The 19,921-nt window shown below is 38.4% G+C and overlaps 1 protein-coding gene across 18 annotated transcripts in view; it reads right to left on the bottom strand.

Annotated features, from left to right (window-relative positions):
* The window catches only part of GPHN (gephyrin), a 688,936-nt gene that overhangs the window by 8,026 nt on the left and 660,989 nt on the right, over positions 1 to 19,921 (bottom strand). For all 18 annotated transcript variants that reach the window (XM_024231223.3, XM_054529737.2, XM_054529738.2 and 15 more), the window contains 3 exon segments: positions 14,307 to 14,380; positions 8,493 to 8,557; positions 4,696 to 4,799 (listed from right to left, as the gene is read on the bottom strand). In XM_024231223.3, coding sequence (XP_024086991.1) covers positions 4,696 to 4,799; positions 8,493 to 8,557; positions 14,307 to 14,380 — 243 coding nt within the window.

Raw genomic sequence — 19,921 nt, 5'->3', positions numbered from 1 at the left:
AATTATTTTGCATTTATTTTCCAGCAGGTTATTGATTTTCTTTTCATTTGGGTCTGTTACTAGAGACCCATTATGTTCCTTTGGTGGTGTTATATTTGCTTGCTTTTTTGTGTTTCTTGTAAGCCTGCATGAATCTGTGCACCTGGTAGAACTATTCTTTCTTCCAATCTTTCTGGTTTCCATAGAAAAAGTCTTTCATTTGCAGTTGGGTTTTAGTGTGCCAGCTGGGAAGGGTGTGGTGACTTTTTCAATAGGTATAGTGGTATAGTTTCCATGCAGCATCTTCAGGTGCATTCAGGGCGAGCAGTAACTGTGGGTGCCTCAGTTACCTAGTCCATAGAAGTTTGTGGCGGTAGTGGTGGTGGTGGCATAGTTTGCTAATATTCAGTGTTAAGGGCTTTTAGTGTCTTCCTTATTCTTATTTTCTCCACAATGGGAAGATATAGCCTAGGAAGATCCCTCTTTGTGTCAAATCTGACATGGCCTTCAAGAAGGCCTACTGCAGCACCAGGTTCCTGGTACAGGTGCTTAGAGTGGATGTGGGGCCAAGGTCCTAGGCTAAGGGTCTTGTGAACCCATTGTGGCACCTGGGTCTTGGGGTGCTTGTTTTCTTCCTGTGGTAGTTTTGCATGTAGGTTGTCCACAGAGCCAGGGTCTGTGACTTTGGGTACCCCTTAGCAGCTTGGGTTCAGGTGGCTGAGTTGTAGCTATGATTCTGCCCCTGGGGGGCAGGGCACAGCTCTGGCCTGACTCCAGAGAAGAAGGGTTGCCCCTGGACGTTTGGGGCTGGGGAGCAGGCTATTGTTGCTATCTAGGAATCTGAGTCAATAGGCTTAGTGGCAACCTAGGTCCCAGGGGATGAGGCAGCATGTAGTAGTGACTGTAGACCCTGTGCTGGTGGGGCTTGGTAGAATCCCAGACTTTGTGCAGCAACAATAAGTAATCCAGACTGGTGGAGCACTGCTGTCATTTGGGCCCTGGGGTGGGGGCAGTAAATAGCATAGCAATGACTGCACTTCCTAGGAAGAGGTGTTTCTCAGCTGCTCAGACACTAGGGGGCTAGTCTAGCTTCAGGAAAGGAGAGTAGGAAGTTGTTTGACCCGTAGGATGAGGTGTCTCAGCTCAATCACTGCTCTGTTTCCCTGGGTTGTGGGTACTACATCGGCATAGTTCTGGATGCCCAGCTGCTCAGTTCAGCCAGGGCACCTAGGGGCTATGTGCTACTTCAGCTCAGGCCTTGGGGACATGAATGTTCTGGGTGGCTCTGGCACTTTTTCTCTGGGATAGAGGGTGCTGCTTTAGCTTAGGTACAAGAGTGCATGATTACTTTGGGCAGCAAGAGCATCATTTCCTGGGATGCTGGGTGCTGGTTCAACTTAGGCTAGTACATGACTGAACTTAGGGAGGCATGACTGCTCTGAGCAGCCAAGATACTGTTTTCCTAGGAGGCAGTATATGGCTTTAGCTCTGGCTGAGGGGGATGCGGTGGGGGGCGGGCTGGGTGGAGTAGCTCCACCTCTATTTGGCTCCGCTGGGAAAGTTGTAACAGCTGGTGCATCTCAGCCTGTGGATGTTAGGCCACAGTGTTGGGGTAGCATTGGGGATGAAGGGGTGCTGTGATTACTTGCTCCCAGAGCAAGAAAAACTCTAGCCATAGTTCCAATTCCAACATGGTGTAATGCAGTAGTTGCATAGGCCACAGAGGTTGGAGTATAGTGTTGGCTCCTTTACTGGGGGGGAGCATAGCTCTGTGGACTCCAGGCAGTTCCTTCAGCTGGGCTTCATGCTTGTGAGGGCTGCAGGGTTTCCCACTGTGAGGTCTGTAGGTGTCCAAAGTGTTGATGGGGGTTGCTGGGATCCTCTGCTTAACTCCTTGCCAAGGGAGTTCTTCCTGGTTCCCAGCTGATCCAGCTGGGGGATGCGATGATGGAGGCCTGGTGTTTCCTTCTGTTCTTGATGTGACCATCCTGAGTTTCAGTGCTCACCAGGGTTTCTGTTACTCCACCGATACACTCTGCTGCTCTTCTTCAGTTTTTTTTCATTAAAATGCAGTTATTTATTCATTGTTCTGGCTGTGTTTGTGAGAGGGGAATGGGCATCAGGGACTTATAGTTGGCTATCCTCTAGAACATGCTTTCTCCCTTTTCTGTCTCTTAATCACTGCTTGAGATAAGTTGTTAATACTAATGGGAGTTACTCCAGGTATGTTTCTAGTGAAAAAAGTTGAGAACAAGGGTGGTAGAGTGCTTCAATGGGATATTAAGGGAACACATGATAGAATGTCCTTGCATGGAAACACGGGGTCAATAATTCTATTTGATGATTTGCTAGGATTGTGTTCCTTTCTTTTTTTTTTTTTTTTTTTTACCAGATGCTTTGGAAGTGTTTCTTATTGTGTACTGAAAATTAGAAGATTTTCACCTCTAACCATAAGTGACCAAGGAAATAAGGGAAATGTTTGTTTCCTTATTTTAGGAAACAAACCTAAAATGATGCTCTTCTGAATGCTTTGATATGAAAGGATGACATTTTATTTTCATTAATTTTTTTACATTTTCTTTTTGTTAATTTTTTAGAGGCAGAGTGTTGCTGTGTTGCCCAGGCTGGTCTCAAACACTTGGCTTCATGCAATCCTCCTGCCTGAGCCTCCTGAGGAGCAGGGATTACAGGCGAGTGCCACTGTGCCTAGCAAGGATGACATTTTCTGCCCTGACACATAGAATGGCCACATCAGAGTCCAACAGTATGATTTACCAACAGCAGCATTTAACACTGACTCCCACTTCCTGAAAGCAGCAAGCATTGGTAAAGGCAATGACTGTGGCATCTATTCTGAAGAACAGTAATAAGTGGTGTGTGTAAGCTGCATCTTTTATGGTCAGAAAGGAGAGATAAGACTTATCACGTTTCAAGGAAGTATATGTTTATGCTTTAAAGTGGCAGTTGTGTCAGTACTGATGTGGGGGTGATTTGGAAAGCTAAGAAACAAAAGAAACAAATAGCCAAGCATACTGATGACCCATACTGGCAGTCCCAGTGACACTGCTGTGGGAGAAAGGCATTTGACTGATTTTTTGACCACTTCTTAACATCCTTTGCTGATAGGAAATGGACACCATCAGGAACAACAAACATATCAAGCATCAGTCTGATTACAAAGTACCATCTCATCTTTGTTGTCAGAATAGATGGCTGCTATAATGTCTGTTTTAAAGAAGAGATGGTGGATGTTACAATGAGAAATAAATGAAAGAATTCATAAGAGATCTGCAAGTCAAAGGGAAGCCTTCTTTCTCTCTCTCTTATAATAATGTGAATTTTTATTTCCTTAATTTAGTAAATACGAAGATAGTAAATTCAGTATTATTGGTTTGACTGTCCAAATCTAAGCTTTATGACTCTGACTTCTGACTTGATCAGAATACTTTTTGTTCATGGATGGTTTTTATTTCTTTTTCCACTTAATTTCAAATTTGATTATCACTGTGATTATTGAAAAAAACTCCAGTTAAATTTTTCACGAAATTTTAAGGAGATTGTTTCATATCCTAGTCCACAAAGTTCTTAGCATTTAAACAGTCAATGTTAAGACTATTGAAAGCCTAGATTTTCTTAATGTTTTTATCCTATGTATTCTCAGTGTAATTTTTTAAAAATATTTTATCTTTTTATTTTTATTTTGAGATGAAGTTTTGCTCTTGTTTCTCAGGCTGAAGTGCAATGGCATAATCTCGGCTCACTGCAACCTCCGCCTCCCGGGTTCAAGCAATTCTCCTGCCTCAGCCTCCTGAATAGCCGGGATTACAGGTGCCCACTACCACGCCCAGCTAATTTTTTCTATTTTTAGTAGAGACGGGGTTTCACCACGTTGGCCAGGCTGGTCTTGAACTCCTGACCTCAGGTGATCCACCTGCCTCGGCCTCCCAAAGTGCTGGGATTACAGGCGCGAGCCATTGAGCCTGGCCTAATATTTTATCTTTTATGTTTTTTGTTCTTCCTGTCAACTAATCATAGCATTCTGCCATATTTGAATTTACTTCGGAACTCTTGGAAAGTAATGGTTTGGTACTGTAGTTTATATTGCTAAGAACATTATTCATTAGTCACAGAGAAAGTGTATAACATAATTAGTTGTGTTGGTGGAGAAGGAGACCTAATTTCCAAGTGACTTTTACCATGGTATATTTCTCGGCCTTAGCAGTTCTCTTCTAAACAATATGGTTACCCTTTCCCTGAATCACCAGGGTCTCTTTGTAGTCCTTTGTCTTCTTCTGAATTGTTTAAAATTTATCGTTGAAGTCACAGAAAAAGTGAGCAGGTTAATTGCTGTCCCTGTGAGTTTGCATGGGGAAAAGAAAATTCTCCCTTGTTCCAGACAGGTCTAGTGTTAGGGTAGGGTCAGATATATCCTATCGACTGTTTTGTCCTTAAGTATCACTCAAGTTTTTAAGCCGTGCTCTCTGGACTCGTATATGGACTTCTATCTGGAGAAAATGATTCACTTTAGAAGTCATGAAGTAGGAGAATAAAAGGGACCCTTTCTCCTACATTTTCTAGTACACAGGGGAGAATATAATCACATTTTCCATCAAAACTAATAGAAAACTCTAGATGTTTATTTTGGACAGTTAGGAAATCATATCCCTAACTGTTACCAGGCTTCCATTTTGGTTTCTGGTCATTAGAAAGCATTACCCTTGCTTTGATGATGGTTGGCCGAGGATCCAAGATGCCCTGCATTTTCCTCAGTGCAGGCACAACAAAGAGATTGCAGGTGACCACAGCCGATACAGGATTCCCTGAAAGTCAACCAAGCAGTTATTTATAATACACTGTGTAACAATTTGCCAAATAATTATGTCTGTCTATATCTTCGGGTATCAGAATGTGATGGAAGTGACTAGGCACTATTTTTCCTCTTCTGAATCACCTTGAATCCAACCAGAACAGAGGTATAGTCAACTAAATGCCATGGGGGGTGTAAACATTTGCGTCTTTCAGTAAAATGGAGAATTCTGCTGCCCAGAAGCTGTTTAACGCCATTTGTTTCTGCTTTCCTGAGAGCCAGCTGAAAGCCATTACTAATCTTATTATCAAGATTACTCATTACTAATCTTGTTTTCAAGCCATTTACAAGTTTTATATATCTATTTGCTATTTTTTAAGCATTTAAAAATTATTATAGTATTACAAGCTTGGTTCCCAAACTGAGAAAATATAGATAAGCATAAGGAAACTTATTTATAATCTTCTCTACCTAGATATTTCTTTAAATTAAAAAAAAAACAACCAAATGATTTAAGAAGTGTTTTAAGGACCTGAAGATGAATACTGTTATGGATTGAATTCATATGATAAAGCTATAACTCCAATATGATTGACTGTATTTGGAGATAGGGCCTTTAAGGAGGTAATTAAGGTAAATAAGGTCATAAAGGTGTGGCCGTAATCCAATAGGACTGGTGTCCTTATAAAAAGAGGAAGAGACACCAGGAGTCTGCACACATACAGGAAAGATCATGTGAAGACACAGTGAAAAGGTTGCTGTCTACAAGCCAGGAAGAGAGGCCTCACCAGAAGCCAACCTTGCTGGCACCTTGATTTTGGACTTTCAGCCTCCAGAACTGTAAGAAAATACATTTCTGTTGTTTCAGCTACCCAGTCTATGGTATTCTGTCATGGCAGCCTGAGCAGAATACAAATACCACATTCTTTTAAAGTTATGAAAAGAATTTGAGGAATTCCACTATATCACTCCAAGAAGAAATCTAGGTGTGTCGTACACTTCAAAGGAGGAAGGGTGGGCTGTGAAGAAGCAAACAACCACTGGGCTGTAAATAACAGATTTGATTTCTTGTGTGGCATTATTATCTAACCAAGCTGTCTGATCTTGGCAAGTTTCAAAGTTTTTCGAGTCTAACTTTACTCATCTACGAAATGAAAGGTTTGGACTACATGATTCTCAAGATCTCTTCTGGTTCCAAAATTTCGATTGTTTTAATACTTTTATACAGTTCTATGTAAGCATGAATGTATAACCTGGAGTGGGGAATGGGCTACTAGATTTTTAGGTTCCCTTGGCATGGCTAAACACTGCTTATTGCATCATCAAGTCAAAAGGCAATGGTCAGTTTAACCTATTATTAGCTATAATCATACCTCCAATTCTCTTCTACCTGCAAAAGTGCTTAAGAATAGATTTTTTAAGGTGCAAAAAGTGACAAGTGATACTAATAGTTTCGATGGAAAAATGAGTTGCCCACAGAATAGCAGACTCTTAAAAAGAATCAATTACTTTCCCTTGCTTCAAAATATAAGTAGATAGAATATTTTTTTCTGGAAAAGCAAAAAAAAAAACCCCAAACAAACAAATAAAAAAGCCATTGTAAATCAAGGATTATAAAATCCATATAATACTACTACCTTGTAACATTACTGTATAAAAAATGAAGTGCTGTAATTATTTTAGAGGCAGGGTCTTGCTATGTATGAAAAAGGACTGGAAGGACTGATATAAAAAACTTGTGATAGTGGTTTATCCATATGTGAGTGTTGGGGGATTATGGTTAACACTTTTTTATGCTTATCTGTATTTGCTGATTTTTACAATAGTGAGCATGTGTCACTCTAGCAATGTTAAAAATGTCCAAAAAAGCAAGTGAATATACAAAACTTTGATTTAAAACTTGTTGAGATTACGGATGGCTTTAAACACATGGCCTACAGGAAAGCAGAAATACACTTTTGAAATTGAACATCCTTGTAAAGCTGCGCATGGTGGCTCATGCCTGTAATCCCAAAACTTTGGGAGGCTGAGACGGGTGGATGGCTTGAGCTCAGAAGTTGAGACCAGCCCGGGCAACATGGTGAAACCCTGTCTCTACAAAAAATACAAAAATTAGCCAGGGGTGGTAGCAAGCGCCTATAGTCCCAGCTACTTGGGAGGCTGAGGTGGGAGAATGGCTTGAGCCTAGGAGGCAGAGGTTGCAGTGAGCTGAGATCGCGCTGCTGCACTCCAACCTGGGTGACAGAGCCAGACCTTGTCTCAAAAACAAAACAAAACACACAAAAAACAAAAAACAAACAAACAAAAACCATAACAACAAAAACAACAAGAAAGAAAATCCTTGTAAATGTAACCACTTTGCACATTCTACAATCTGAACATGTGAGTTTCTGCCGCCCTCTGTTGGTTCACTCAGGCTGAGCAGATAAGGTTTCAAATTAAAAGTAGGAATTTGAAAATAGGTTTTAATTTTATAACATCTTTGGCATAATGGTGAAATAGGCTCCCACAGTAACATTCTTTGTTACAATATCACTGATGGTCTGTAGGTTAAGTCATATCTTCTGTAGACAAAAGAGGCTCTTCCAGGCCAAATGAAGCTAGGAAAAGGAGCACATTTCTTTATACAATGGCTATCAGAGCATCCAAGGAATTATGAAAGGTCCTAAGGCGTTTCATGTTACAGATACATTCTGAGGACTATTTTACTTAAATGTTCTCTCTCTGAAAATTTTCTATATGATAGAAATCTAATCTCTTTTATGCTTATAGATAGGGGCTTAAAATGTTTTCAAAGTTTAACATTTTTCTGCCTGCTTCCATTTCTTTACATTTCCATTTTGAGATATACTTGACCTAAAAAACAAACAAAGATCCCAAAGCCATGAGATTTGTAAGTCTCAAAGAAATAGGTTATTTTCTAAAGGAATCTGTGCCAAAAAATAGAGAACTGAACAGAATGATCAGAGGATAATTTTAAAGTTAAAAAAAAAAAAACCAAACAGATGCACAATAAACTCTTTTAAAATTTATCAAGATTCACCATGATTTTACATAACCCAAAATCACAAAAAATTTGAATTTGAAAATCATTGTGAACTGAACCCGCTTTGCTCTTTCTATAATCTGAACATGTGAGTTTCTGCTCACGTTGGGACAAGGGTGGGAATGGGGAAGTTGTAGACTGATGATGAGTAGGATTTGGCTGAGAAGCACTAGTTCCAGTAGCCTGACCTTTCCTCTTCCCCCTCCCCGCAACCAGCCCAAATCTGGCAAGGACCAGAGGCAGGTTTGTATTTTTTGATTTGGTATTGGCTTGGGTGACTCAAGGCACTTTGGCCTCTAGAGTACAATAATTCTGGTTATGAGAGGTATTAGGCTGCTAACTTCGACCAATTTCCTATAAGGAAAAAGCAGGTGCTCCAGAAAGATCTAGTGACAGCTAACACTTGATGATCTTAGGATTTGGAATGTGCTTTGATATATATTATCTAATCTGACTTTCACGCCAACCCTATGAAGTAGATATTAGTATTATTTTATAGGTGAAGAAACTTCCTAGATAGGTTAAGTGATTGGTCATTTAGATAAAGCTGAGACTTGAGCCCAGGTCTTTCAGATTTCAAACCAGGTGGTCACATGAGAAGTCCAAAAAATTTTGGCTATTTTTTCAGAAAAAGGAAAGGAAACAATTTGTTATTCTTACCAGGTAGTGCAAAGATTATTTTTCTTACACCATCAATATCCAAAGTTGCAAATGTTGTTGGCAAGCTAGAAGAAAAAAAGAGTCACTTGTCAGTGATTGCTAAGCAATATGAATACATTAAGTACTCCAGTGTTTTTGTAATCCATACACTTATCATATAAAAAACACTTTTCTGTTGACTTGCCTTTACATCTTTATTCTCTGAAGTATTCCATAGACACTTAAATAAGTTTGTTTTTGGTATTTCCTGTTTTCAAGTAACCACACTTTCTGGTTTAAAGAAAACTACTTACTTTTTTTTTTTCTTGCCAGTGCCATAGAAATGTACTCCAACTCTTGGAGTTTCCAAGTTTTCCCACCCCTCTAGTTAATAACGTTTATACTACTTTTGCTGGCGATTTACAACAATCATTCTTAAAAGCAGAAGACTGGCCAGGCATGGTGGCTCACGCCTGTAATCCCAACACTTTGGGAGGCTGAGGCAGGTGGATCACTTGAGGTCAGGAGTTTGAGACCAGCCTGGCCAACATGGTGAAACCCCGTCTCTACTAAAAATACAAAAATTTGCCAGGCATGGTGGTGTGCACCTGTAATCCCAGCTACTCAGGAGGCTGAGGCAGGAGAATCCCTTGAACCTGGGAGGCAGAGGTTGCAGCGAGCTGAGATGGCCACTGCACGCCAGCCTGGTCGACAGAGCAAGACTCCATCTCAAAAAAAAAAGAAAGCAGAAGATTACCTGATAATATGTCTATCAGATAGTTGCCTATTGTTCAAAATGAGTATTTTTTAACCTTTTTCTTTCAATCCTGCTCCTTCTGTATTAGCCTTTTAAAACTATCCTTAGCATAGACATAAACACTTCCCTCTTATCAAGACATTATTTTTTGAAATATCAAAATAAATAAAATATCATGACTAGACCAAAATTAATAGTTTTTTTTTTTTTTTTTTGGAGATGGAGTTTCGCTCTTTGTTGCCCAGGCTAGAGTGCAATGGTGTGATCTCAGCTCATGGCAACCTCCGCCTCCCGGTTTCAAGTGATTCTCCTGCCTCAGCCTCCCGAGTAGCTGGGATTACAGGCATGTGCCACCACTCCCAGCTAATTTTGTATTTTAAGTGGAGACGGGGTTTCTCCATGTTGGTCAGGCTGGTCTTGAACTCCTGACCTCAGGTGATCCGCCCGCCTCGGCCTCCCAAAGTGCTGGGATTACAGGTGTGAGCCACCGCGCCCAGCCACAATGAATAGTAATTATAGTAATTTAAAAATATTCTCAAATTATACTTCCTCCATATTTTGACATGAACTCTTATCATAGGAGGTGGGGTGGAAGGAGTGAGTGGTATAGAGTGGGCAGTTGAGAATAGTGTTTTCTTTTCTATTAATTACCCTTTATATAGAATTTTAGCTAAAAAATCTCATTATATTAATGAACCTTAAGCAATGCAGAATTCTTAGGGCATACTTTTTTCATACAGATGAAATATTAACCTTTTAAGCACTCACACTGTTTTATTTTTACTCTTTTTGGAGGTTGATCTTTCAAAAATAGATCTCTCACTCATTACCTTTTGCAATAATACAGTGACACTGAGTTTTTTTGATGATTTATAGCCATCATTATTAATGTGTTCTACTCTGCTGTAATACAGTGATGTTAGGTCACAAGAGTACTATGGGTTGTTTTCACCCATAAACCATAACCCCACATTGCTATGTTTCTATAGTTCTTGTTTCTTGTTTCTGTTTTTTTATTCCTTCCCAATTTTTTTTTTCCTGTGGCACCCTGTAATGCGAGACTGCTATCATCTTGACCATTAAAGCTGGTTTTAGGTTTGAGAACCAGAGAATAGTAGCAATAGTTATATTGTTAGAATGAACATAATAACAGTAATAATAAAAATATCTATTTTTATCTATTTATTTATTTTTTGAGACAAGGTCTTGATCTGTCACCCACGCTGGAGTGCAGTGGCTCGATCATGGCTCACTGCAGTCTCCATCTCCTGGGCTCAAGCAATCCTCCAGCCTCAGCCTTCTAGGTAGGTAGGACTACAGGCATGCACCACCATACTCAGCTACTTTCTTTTATTTTTAATAGAGATGAGGTCTCGCTACGTGCCCAGGCTGGTCTTGAACTCCTGAGCTCAAGTGATCCTCCCATCTCAGCCTCCCAAAGTACTGGGATTACAGGTGTGGGCCACCGGGCCTGGCTAAAATATCTATTTTTTAAGTAACATCTACGTATCACATTCATTATTTCATTTAAGTCTTACAACAAGCTTATAAGGTAACAATTAGAATCCCATTTTATATGGAAACTGAGATTCAGAGAGATTAAGCAATGTGGTCCAAGTCACTCAGCTACTAAGTGGGGGAACACAGATTTGAACCAAGGTTGTTCTAACTTTAGCTTATATGTGGATAAAGATCTCACAGGATGGTTATGTGGTGTTAGTACATGATCTTTGGACATCTATTTTGGCTACTCTGAGGCTTTTCTTTTGCATACTTCCTGATTCTTTGCTGTGTTTTAGAAAAATGAGATTCGATTTTGATACTGATTTATGGATAGGTTATTTGGCAATGATTATTAGTGTGTGATGCAAATAATTTCAAAGATTTGTTCTTAATACAGCTATGCTCACTGTTAGATGACCCAATAAAAACCCTGATTGGTAGATCTGGTTGCTGATACTCCAAATGCGTTTCTGAGTATCTTTGTCTCTAAAATGAAAGAGCTTAATTGCATTCTGAAAGCACTGTTACGTGGAAATAGCAAAGCCAGATTGTATTTGTGTGTTTTATATTTCTTTTGTTCTAATATTAAGTAGCAATTACCTTTAAGTTCTTATTACCTTTAGACAAGCATAAAATTCTGGTGAACTAAAAGAAGCCCATTTAAACTTCAAAACTACTTTATTTTAGCAAACCCACAGATAATAAGAATGAGGAGAGAATGTATAACACCTTCTTCCTTCCACTGCATTTAAAGCCCATTTAAATTACAGTGCCAATTTAAGCAATCTTTTGCATCTTGCAGATAGGTAATGTAATTTCTGTAAAGGTACTCATTTAAAAAAGGATTCCATTGCAAAAAATATTTTGTTATTATGCATTGCTATCATAAATGTCCTATTGCTAAACTGTGAATTTTTTTTTAAGCTCTGGAAGCCATTTCCTTGGAACTCAAAACCTATTATTCAGTTCTCCTCTTGAGCTCAGACTATAACAGCATTTACACAATGGCTGAAGTCAGAGTGTTATGATTTGAAGGGAGGAAATTAAACGTTAGGAATTGATGAACTGCTAAAGTTGAAGTGAGTGGTAAATAACAGATTGAAAAAAAGAGTATAAAAGTTATCACAGGCACTGAGAATATTTTAAATGATAGATATTACACAAATAACTCTTCTCTAGAGGTAAGGGCAAGTTGTGTTTGCTTCTTTCCCTTTGCAAATAGAACAATCAATTAATTTTTTTTTTTTGAGGCAGGGTCTTACTCTGCTGCCCAGGCTGGAGTGCAGTGGCGCTATTATGGCTCATTGCCACCTCCGCCCCAAGTGATCCTCTCGCCTTAGCCTCCCAAGTAGCTGGGACTACAGGCATGTGCCACCACACCCGACTAATTTTTGTTTTTTTGTAGAGATGGGGTTTTGCCATGTTGCCCAGGTTGGTCTCCAACTTCTGGGCTCAAGCAAGCCACCCCCCACGGCCTCCCAAAATGCTGGGATTATAGGTGTGAGCCACTGCACTAGGCCCAATTCAATTTTTGAGGTTTTGAGAAACACATTGATATGCTTTTGGGATATCCTCTGTATCCTAATCAGATTAGTACTGCCCATGGGCTCAGAAAAAAAAAAAGCAGTTATACCCAATAGCATAATAATATTTGCGTAAGACAAAATCCAATAGTTTCTTTCTTTTCTTTTTTTCTTTTTTGAGACAAGGTCTCACTCTGTTACCCAGGCTGGACTGCAGCGGCATGATCTCGGCTCACTGCAACCTCTGCTACCCAGCTCAAGCGATTCTCCAGCCTCAGCCTCCCGTGTAGCCGGGACTAGAGGCACAAGTCACCAATGCCCGGCTAATTTTTGTATTTTTTATAGAGACGGGGTTTCTCGATGTTGCCCAGGCTAGTCTGGAACTCTTGAGTTCAAAGCAATCCGCCTGCTTCAGCATCCCAAAGTGTTGGGGATTACAGGCGTGAGCCACCATGCCCAGCCCCAATTCAACAGTTTCGATAATAAAAAGGCCCTATCAGCAGCAGCCATATTGGGGCATGCTCAACAGGTAACTACAGAAATATAAAGCCAAGAATTCTATCAAATTGTGCACAAAGCTTTAGGAATAATCTTAATTCTATACTAAAAATGGCCAAATCGTGGAGGTAAAGCCTGATCTCTATCCTAGAACTGATATGAGGTACTTATTAGGAGGGCTAGCTTGATACTTTAAAGGCTTTTGAAATTTGTTGATGGTACCCATACCTCACTTATAACAACTGAGAAGCCTCTACTCCATTCTCTCCTAGGGTTCATTGACAGTAAAGCATCATTACTGTTGTGCCTGACAGCATGGAGGTGTGCTGGAACTCTCAGCCATACAGTTGAGGTCTTTGAACAGGAAATCATAGGTTCATAGAGTAGCAAAGGTCTAAACAGATAAGACTATTTCTTAAAGATATGGCCATATCTTTCACTAACACCAACGTTTGGCAACCTTTGAGGATTTACAACTGACTTCAGGATCTCCATCAGCCCTTCTTTAGGGATTATTAATTTTTAAGAGATGTACAAATTCATGGTTATTTTTCTTAGTTATTTTTCTTTCCTCCTGGGGGCCAGTAGGAAGCAGTGTGAAAGCCTACTTAACGAAACATTCTTGCAAAGGAAAAAAAAAATTAAACCTGAATTTAATCAAGACTTTATATCTTTCAATCTATAGCATATATCAGAGACAGAGGAACATAACCTACAGAAGTAATCAGCCAAATCCATTCATCAGGACACATGATCCATTTTCTCTAGCAAGTCAATGGCACAACAACAACAAAAAGGGTGGGGGCAGAAAATGTTCTCATTTAATAGAGACTTAACAAACAAATACACTGACTCGACCTTAATGGAATCCTTATCAAACAAAACAATTATAAAAAGGCATTCTTTTTCTTGATATATGGGAGAAATTTGAATATGATCAGGGTATTAGATGATATTAAAGTATTATTTATTTTGTTAGATGAGATAATACTATTGTGATTAGGTAAGAGAATGCTATTGTTAGTATTATTATTTCAGATGTATACCAAAATGACATATCTAGAATTTGCTTTTAAACAATCCAGCCCTCCCTCCTCACAAAAAGGCAGGGTGGGGTGGGGGTATTGATAAAACAATTACAGAAAAATGTTGATAGTTACTGAAGCTGGGTGATGGGTACATGGTGTGGGGGTTCATTCCCTACTTTTGTGTATATTTCAGAGTTCTCATATTAATTATTTTTAAAAAGAGAGAAAGAAGCAGTTTGGGGAAAATGAGAAAAAGAGGAAGAAGGAACTAGGGATGAGAATTAAAAAGGAGAAAAAGTTTGGAAAGTTGCTATGTTTTGTTTATACCAAACTCATTGACTCATAAGGAAGATGAATTCCTATTTCATTAGAACCTGCACTTGTGCAAAGGATCCTAATATTATACTTCTTTTTTTTGGAATAGTTAATTCATAATAGGAAATGTAAAAAGAAGGCATTTAAAAGTTTGTTAGTTAAAGCAAGCCAAACCAACCCCATATATGAGATAACAAGATTATTTTCATACCCTGGTTTCATAAAAACCCTGCCAAAATGGATCTGAGCATGAAGATCAATGTCCAGCACCTGCTTGAGATAGTCCTGCAAACATTAAAAATAATCACTTTATTTTCAAACATTTTAATATTAGACTTTCAACACTTTAAATGAACATTAAATTAATTTATAAGATTGAAATGAAAAGAAACATCTTTCTTATTTTAATGAAGTTGATTTGCTTAACACAAATATTCCTTCATTCCTCATTTATCCATTTATTCATTCAATAAATAGTTGCTTAACACTTGGTATATGATGAGTACCAATCTATGTGTAGGGGGATACAGCCTTGAACAAAAGAGACAACATCCCTGTCCTCACAGAAAGTACATTCCAGTAGGAGAAGTTAGATAAAAACAAAACAACTACATTAATGTATAGTATCATTAGCTGGTGCGTTATTGTTTCTCTTTTAAGATAGAATTTTATGTCCGAGGAAGGATGTTAACAAATATGTCTTAAGTTGTGCCCGGGCAAGAAACCTACATGTATGTATCCTACACCATTCTGCTTAATGATCTTAAAGCCATATGCATTCCTTGAAGAGAGACTTGAACATATGCCCACAGATTATTTAGATTTGTCAAATCTAAATAGCTCAACTAAAATGAAAAACAGGAAAGGAACTCTAAAACAGAAAGTCAAGGGAGTTTTAACTACTCCAACTTTATATTCTAGTATTAAAAACAAAACTAACCTGTGGCTATGACCAACCCACAGTGATATTACAAAATCTGATCTTTGGAAATGAAATATAACACTGCTCTGCAGATGGTGTTGTAGACAGAAAGAAAAAAATTGCAGTCCTTAACATTTCTCTTAAATAATAAAAATCTAGGTCTATTACTAAATTTTTTGGTTTACTAATCTAAAAGTGAGTCCAGTAACCTGCCTACATTTTAAATATTTCACAAGCTATTAGGTACTTTTATTTGTAAAAATGTGTTCCCTTCTATCTCTACAGCCTCAGCCAACATCATCTCACTGGGATTGCTGAAATAGGTCTCCTTGCCAATAGTGCCACCCTCCTCCAATTTATTCTCCCCACAGTAGTAACAGAGATCCTCTGAGACAAATTTGATCAAGTGACTATATGACACTTTAATAACTTGCTGGTTTTTAGGAAAAAGTATCCTTTTTTTTTTTTTTTTTTTTTTTGAGATGGAGTTTTTCTCTCGTCCTCCAGGCTGGAGTCCAATGGCGCGATCTTGGCTCACTGCAACCTCCTCCTCCAGGGTTCAAGCAATTCTCCTGCCTCAGCCTTCTGAGTAGCTGGGATTACAGGCATGCACCACCACGCCCAGCTAATTTTTGTATTTTTGTAGAGACAGTGTTTCACCAGGTTGGCCAGGCTTGTGTCAAACTTCTGACCTCGGGTGATCCACCCGTCTCGGCCTCCTAAAGTGCTGGGATTACAGGCGTGAACCACTGCACCCGGCCATATCATCTTTTAAATATCAAATATTCCTATATTTTCTAGCCCCCCAATCATTGTGCTCATCCATCTCACCCAGCCACATTCCTCTCTATCAATCTTTCTCTCCATCTACATTCTAGCAAGACTCCTTCCTTCCTTCCTTCTCCCCTGCCCCGCCCCCGCCGCCACTCTCTCTCTCTTTTTCTCTTTCTCTTCTTCTTGAGACAGGGTCTTACTCTGTCACCCAGGCTGGAGTGCAATGGCATGATCTCGGCTCACTGCGACCTTTGCCTCCCGGGTTCAGGCAATTCTTGTCCCTCAGCCTCCCAAGTAGCTGGGTGGGATTACAGGTGCATGCCACCATGCCCGGCTAATTTTTGTATTTTTAGGAGAGATAGCGTTTCACCATGTTGGCCAGGCTGGTCTTGAACTCCTGGCCTCAAGCGATCCACCTGCCCTGGCTTCCCAAAGTGTTGGAATCACAGGTGTGAACAACCACATCCGGCCAGTTTCTTAAGCTATTGCCTCCAGTCTTTGAAAATGTTCTTCTTTCTGCCTTGAATACTCTTTCTACCCCACTGCCTATCCCACCTTTATCTTAGTCTCAGTCATCTTCTCAGCCTCCTCTGAACTCCAAAAACTGGGGGACTAGATGAAATGTTGATTATTAATTAATTAATTAACATATTTTTTGTTTTGAGGTTATATTATTAGATATAATAAATTTGCAAATGTTACTTACATATTCCTGATTAACTAATTTAAAATAATAAAATGTCCCTCCTAATATCTAGTAATCCTTTTTACCTTAATTTTCTCTATTTACTCTACATAAAAATGTATTATAAGAAAAAGAATTTTCTCTGTTATCAATATAGCTACACCAGCTATATTTCATTATAACTTTTTCAAATCTTTTACTTTCAGTTTTCTATGTCTTTATATTTAAGATGTGTCTCTTATAAGCAGCATATGATTAGCCGTTTTTTTAAAAATCCAGAATGACAATTTTTAACTGAAGGATTCAATTTACATTTAGTATAATTTTTCTTTTCTTTTCTCTCTTTTCTTTTTTTTTTTTTTTGAGACAGAGTCTCACTTGTCACCCAGGCTGGAGTGCAGTGGTGCGATCTCGGCTCACTGCAACCTCTGTCTCCTGGGTTCAAACGATTGCATGCCTCAGCCTTCTGAGTAGCTGGGACTACAGGCATATGCCACCACACCCGGCTAATTTTTGTATAGAGACAAGGCTTCACCACGTTGGTTAGGCTGGTCTCGAACTCCTGGCCTCACATGATCAGTCCACCTCAGCCTCCTAAAGTGCTGGGATTACAGGCATGAGCCACCACACCTGGCCTACAAGTAGTATGATTACTGCTATATTTGGGTTTAAAACTATCACTGTACCATTTGTCACTTCTGCTTTGGTATCCTTTTTTCTTCTTCTATACCTCCCTTAGGATTCATGAAATATTTTTTATTTAATATTCTTTCCCCTCTATTAGCTTGTTAGTTACATATTCTTATATTATTATTTTAGTAATTATTTTAGAGATTTACAATATGCATCCTTGACTTATTACAGTCTACTCATAACTGGGTTTTTAAAAATCACTTCCCAGAAAATACAAGAACCTTAAAACATATCAACTCAATTTATGCCTTTCTACCTTTTATGCTATTGCGTGTATATATTTTACATGCATTTTAAGCATATACATATGTGCATGTGTATGTTTATATTTTAAGTATATGTATTTTATTTATTGTATATATTTTCTACATATACTATGTTGACAATATGTACTTGGTATTTATATATTCACTATATAGTATTTATTTATATTTTAAGCCTCACAAGACATTATTATTTTACATGATCAACACTCATTTACATTTGCTGACATGTTAACCCTCTTTAGTCCTTTCTGCATTTCCATGCTTCCATAATCCTTCTACCTTAAAAACTCTATTTAGTCTAGGTCCACACAGTTTCTGTTTGGCTGAAATTGTCTTTATTCCACCTTCTTTTTTGAAGTAAATTTTTGATGACTATAGAGTTCCCTATTGGCAGTATTTTTTTCCTGCATTTTACAAATCCCAGTCCATTGTTTTCTGGGTTCCATCATTTCCATTTAAATCATTTGTTAGTTTTATTGTTGCTCCTTTGAAGGCAATGTGTCCTTTTGGTAAAATTTTCTCTGTCTTTGGTTTTCAGTAGTTTTGCTGATTACCTAGGTATGGTTTCTTTTATTTATCCGGCTCGAGATTAGTAGAGCTCCTAGAATTTCTGGCTTGATGTCTTTTATTGATTTTGGAAAACTATCTGCCAATATTTAAAATATTGTTTTGCTCACTCTGTCTCCCCCCTCCTTCTTAGACTTCATCTACATATATGTTTGACCTTTCACCATATCCCATTTGTCTTTTATGCTCATTTCTATATTTTCTATCCCTTTTCCAAAATTTCAATTTGATTCTTATGAATAGATACCAGTTTTCTAGTGAAATTTCCCACTTTGTCATCCCTTTTTCTTAAACATATAGTGGTTATTTAAAGTCCATGTGAGACAATATAAATATCAGCATCATTTTTAGGTCTACTTTGTCAATTGTTTCCTATCTTAATTTTTAGTCATTTTGCTCTATCTCTAGCATGTCTGGCAACTTTTCAAATTGAAGCCCAAATATCAGGTATGAAAAAGTTGAAAAGGCTTTGGACAATGATATATTCCTCCAAAAAGAATTTGAGGTCTTCTGGCAGTTAAGGAAAACTCAGATTATCTTGATCTATTCAGGGATTGAGATAGTTTGATGCTGGATTTCAGTCCCTGTGAAGGCTAGTTTATCTCCAGATTGTCTTTATTCCTAAAGCATAGCTCTTCAAGCTGAAAGCCTGAGATATTTACCAGGGCCCCTCCTCTATAACAGGTCCTGAACTCATAAGACTGATGAAAATTCTGCTTATTTCATTAGCTTCTTAGCTACTCTTTTTTATGCTTGGCTTCTTTGCCTCCTGTAGTATTATAGCTCTCACCCCACCTCACTTCTGGCTTAGGAATTAGTAAATGCTTTGAGGAAAAATATGGTGAAGAATTCCAGTTTTACTTCTCTGTGGTTCACTTTTTCTCTGGGATCTTAGTGACTGGAATCCTGGCTGTCTTGGTTATTCTCTTCAGACATCTGCTTTTGCTTTTCTTTAAAAAATTTTACATAGTTTTTATAGATGTTCTTGGTGGGAGAATTGGTCCAAATATGCTATTCTATCATAGCAGAAGCAGAAATCTTCAGATCTTTCTCCTATGCTCCTATAGCACTAAATGCTTCTAACATTATGCACTTAGGTTATAGAGCAACTGCTTTGATAGCTGATACGTATCCTTTGTTAAACGATAAAGTTCTTGAGAACAGGAACCTTGTCTTTTATATATATCTATATGTATATCTATATCTATATCTATATCTATATAATGAATCCTTAATGAATAGCATACACCTTTCACTCATTCATTTGTTAGTGCACCAAACATTTCTGAGTGCCTATTATGTATTAGGAATTCCATATGTGCTAGGCATTTAATGGTAAAGAAGAAAGACATAGTCCCTGACACAAAGATATCCTGTTATATTTTACTGGAGAGAAATAGCCAAAAACAAGTAAACCAACAAATAAAATAATTATAATTTGTGGTACATGCGATGAAGGAATAAGCAGGTGCTGGGATAGAAAATGATGAGGGTGTGGGGAACAGGAAAGGTCATTCTACAAGAGGTAGTGATATATTAACTAAGCCTTGAAGGATAAGAAGGATTCAAGCATGTGAAGTGTGGAGGGAAGAGAATTCCAGAGAAAGGGACATACAAATGAAAGCTTCCAAAGTGGCAAAGCGTGCATAGAACTGAAAAGGCAATGGATGGTAGTGAATGAGCAGGAGAGAGGTATAAGCTGAGTTTGAAGAGATAGGCAGAAGCCAGAGTTGCAGGGCCTTGAAGTTTATGATGCAGAGTTTGGAAAGCAGATGCTTATATATTTGCTAAATGAATGAAAGTGTTTTATTTTTCTTGCAAAAAATTGTTTTTAAAAATAGCCCTTTTCATTCTTTTTGAACATGAAGAAGTGCTTTGTGCTCCTCTGACAGACAGAAAACTTGTACCAGACATAGTGA

The sequence above is a fragment of the Pongo abelii genome, chromosome 15, assembly GCF_028885655.2.
Source record: "Pongo abelii isolate AG06213 chromosome 15, NHGRI_mPonAbe1-v2.0_pri, whole genome shotgun sequence".
Taxonomy (NCBI): domain Eukaryota; kingdom Metazoa; phylum Chordata; class Mammalia; order Primates; family Hominidae; genus Pongo; species Pongo abelii.
This window is presented reverse-complemented; position numbering and strand designations above follow the sequence as displayed.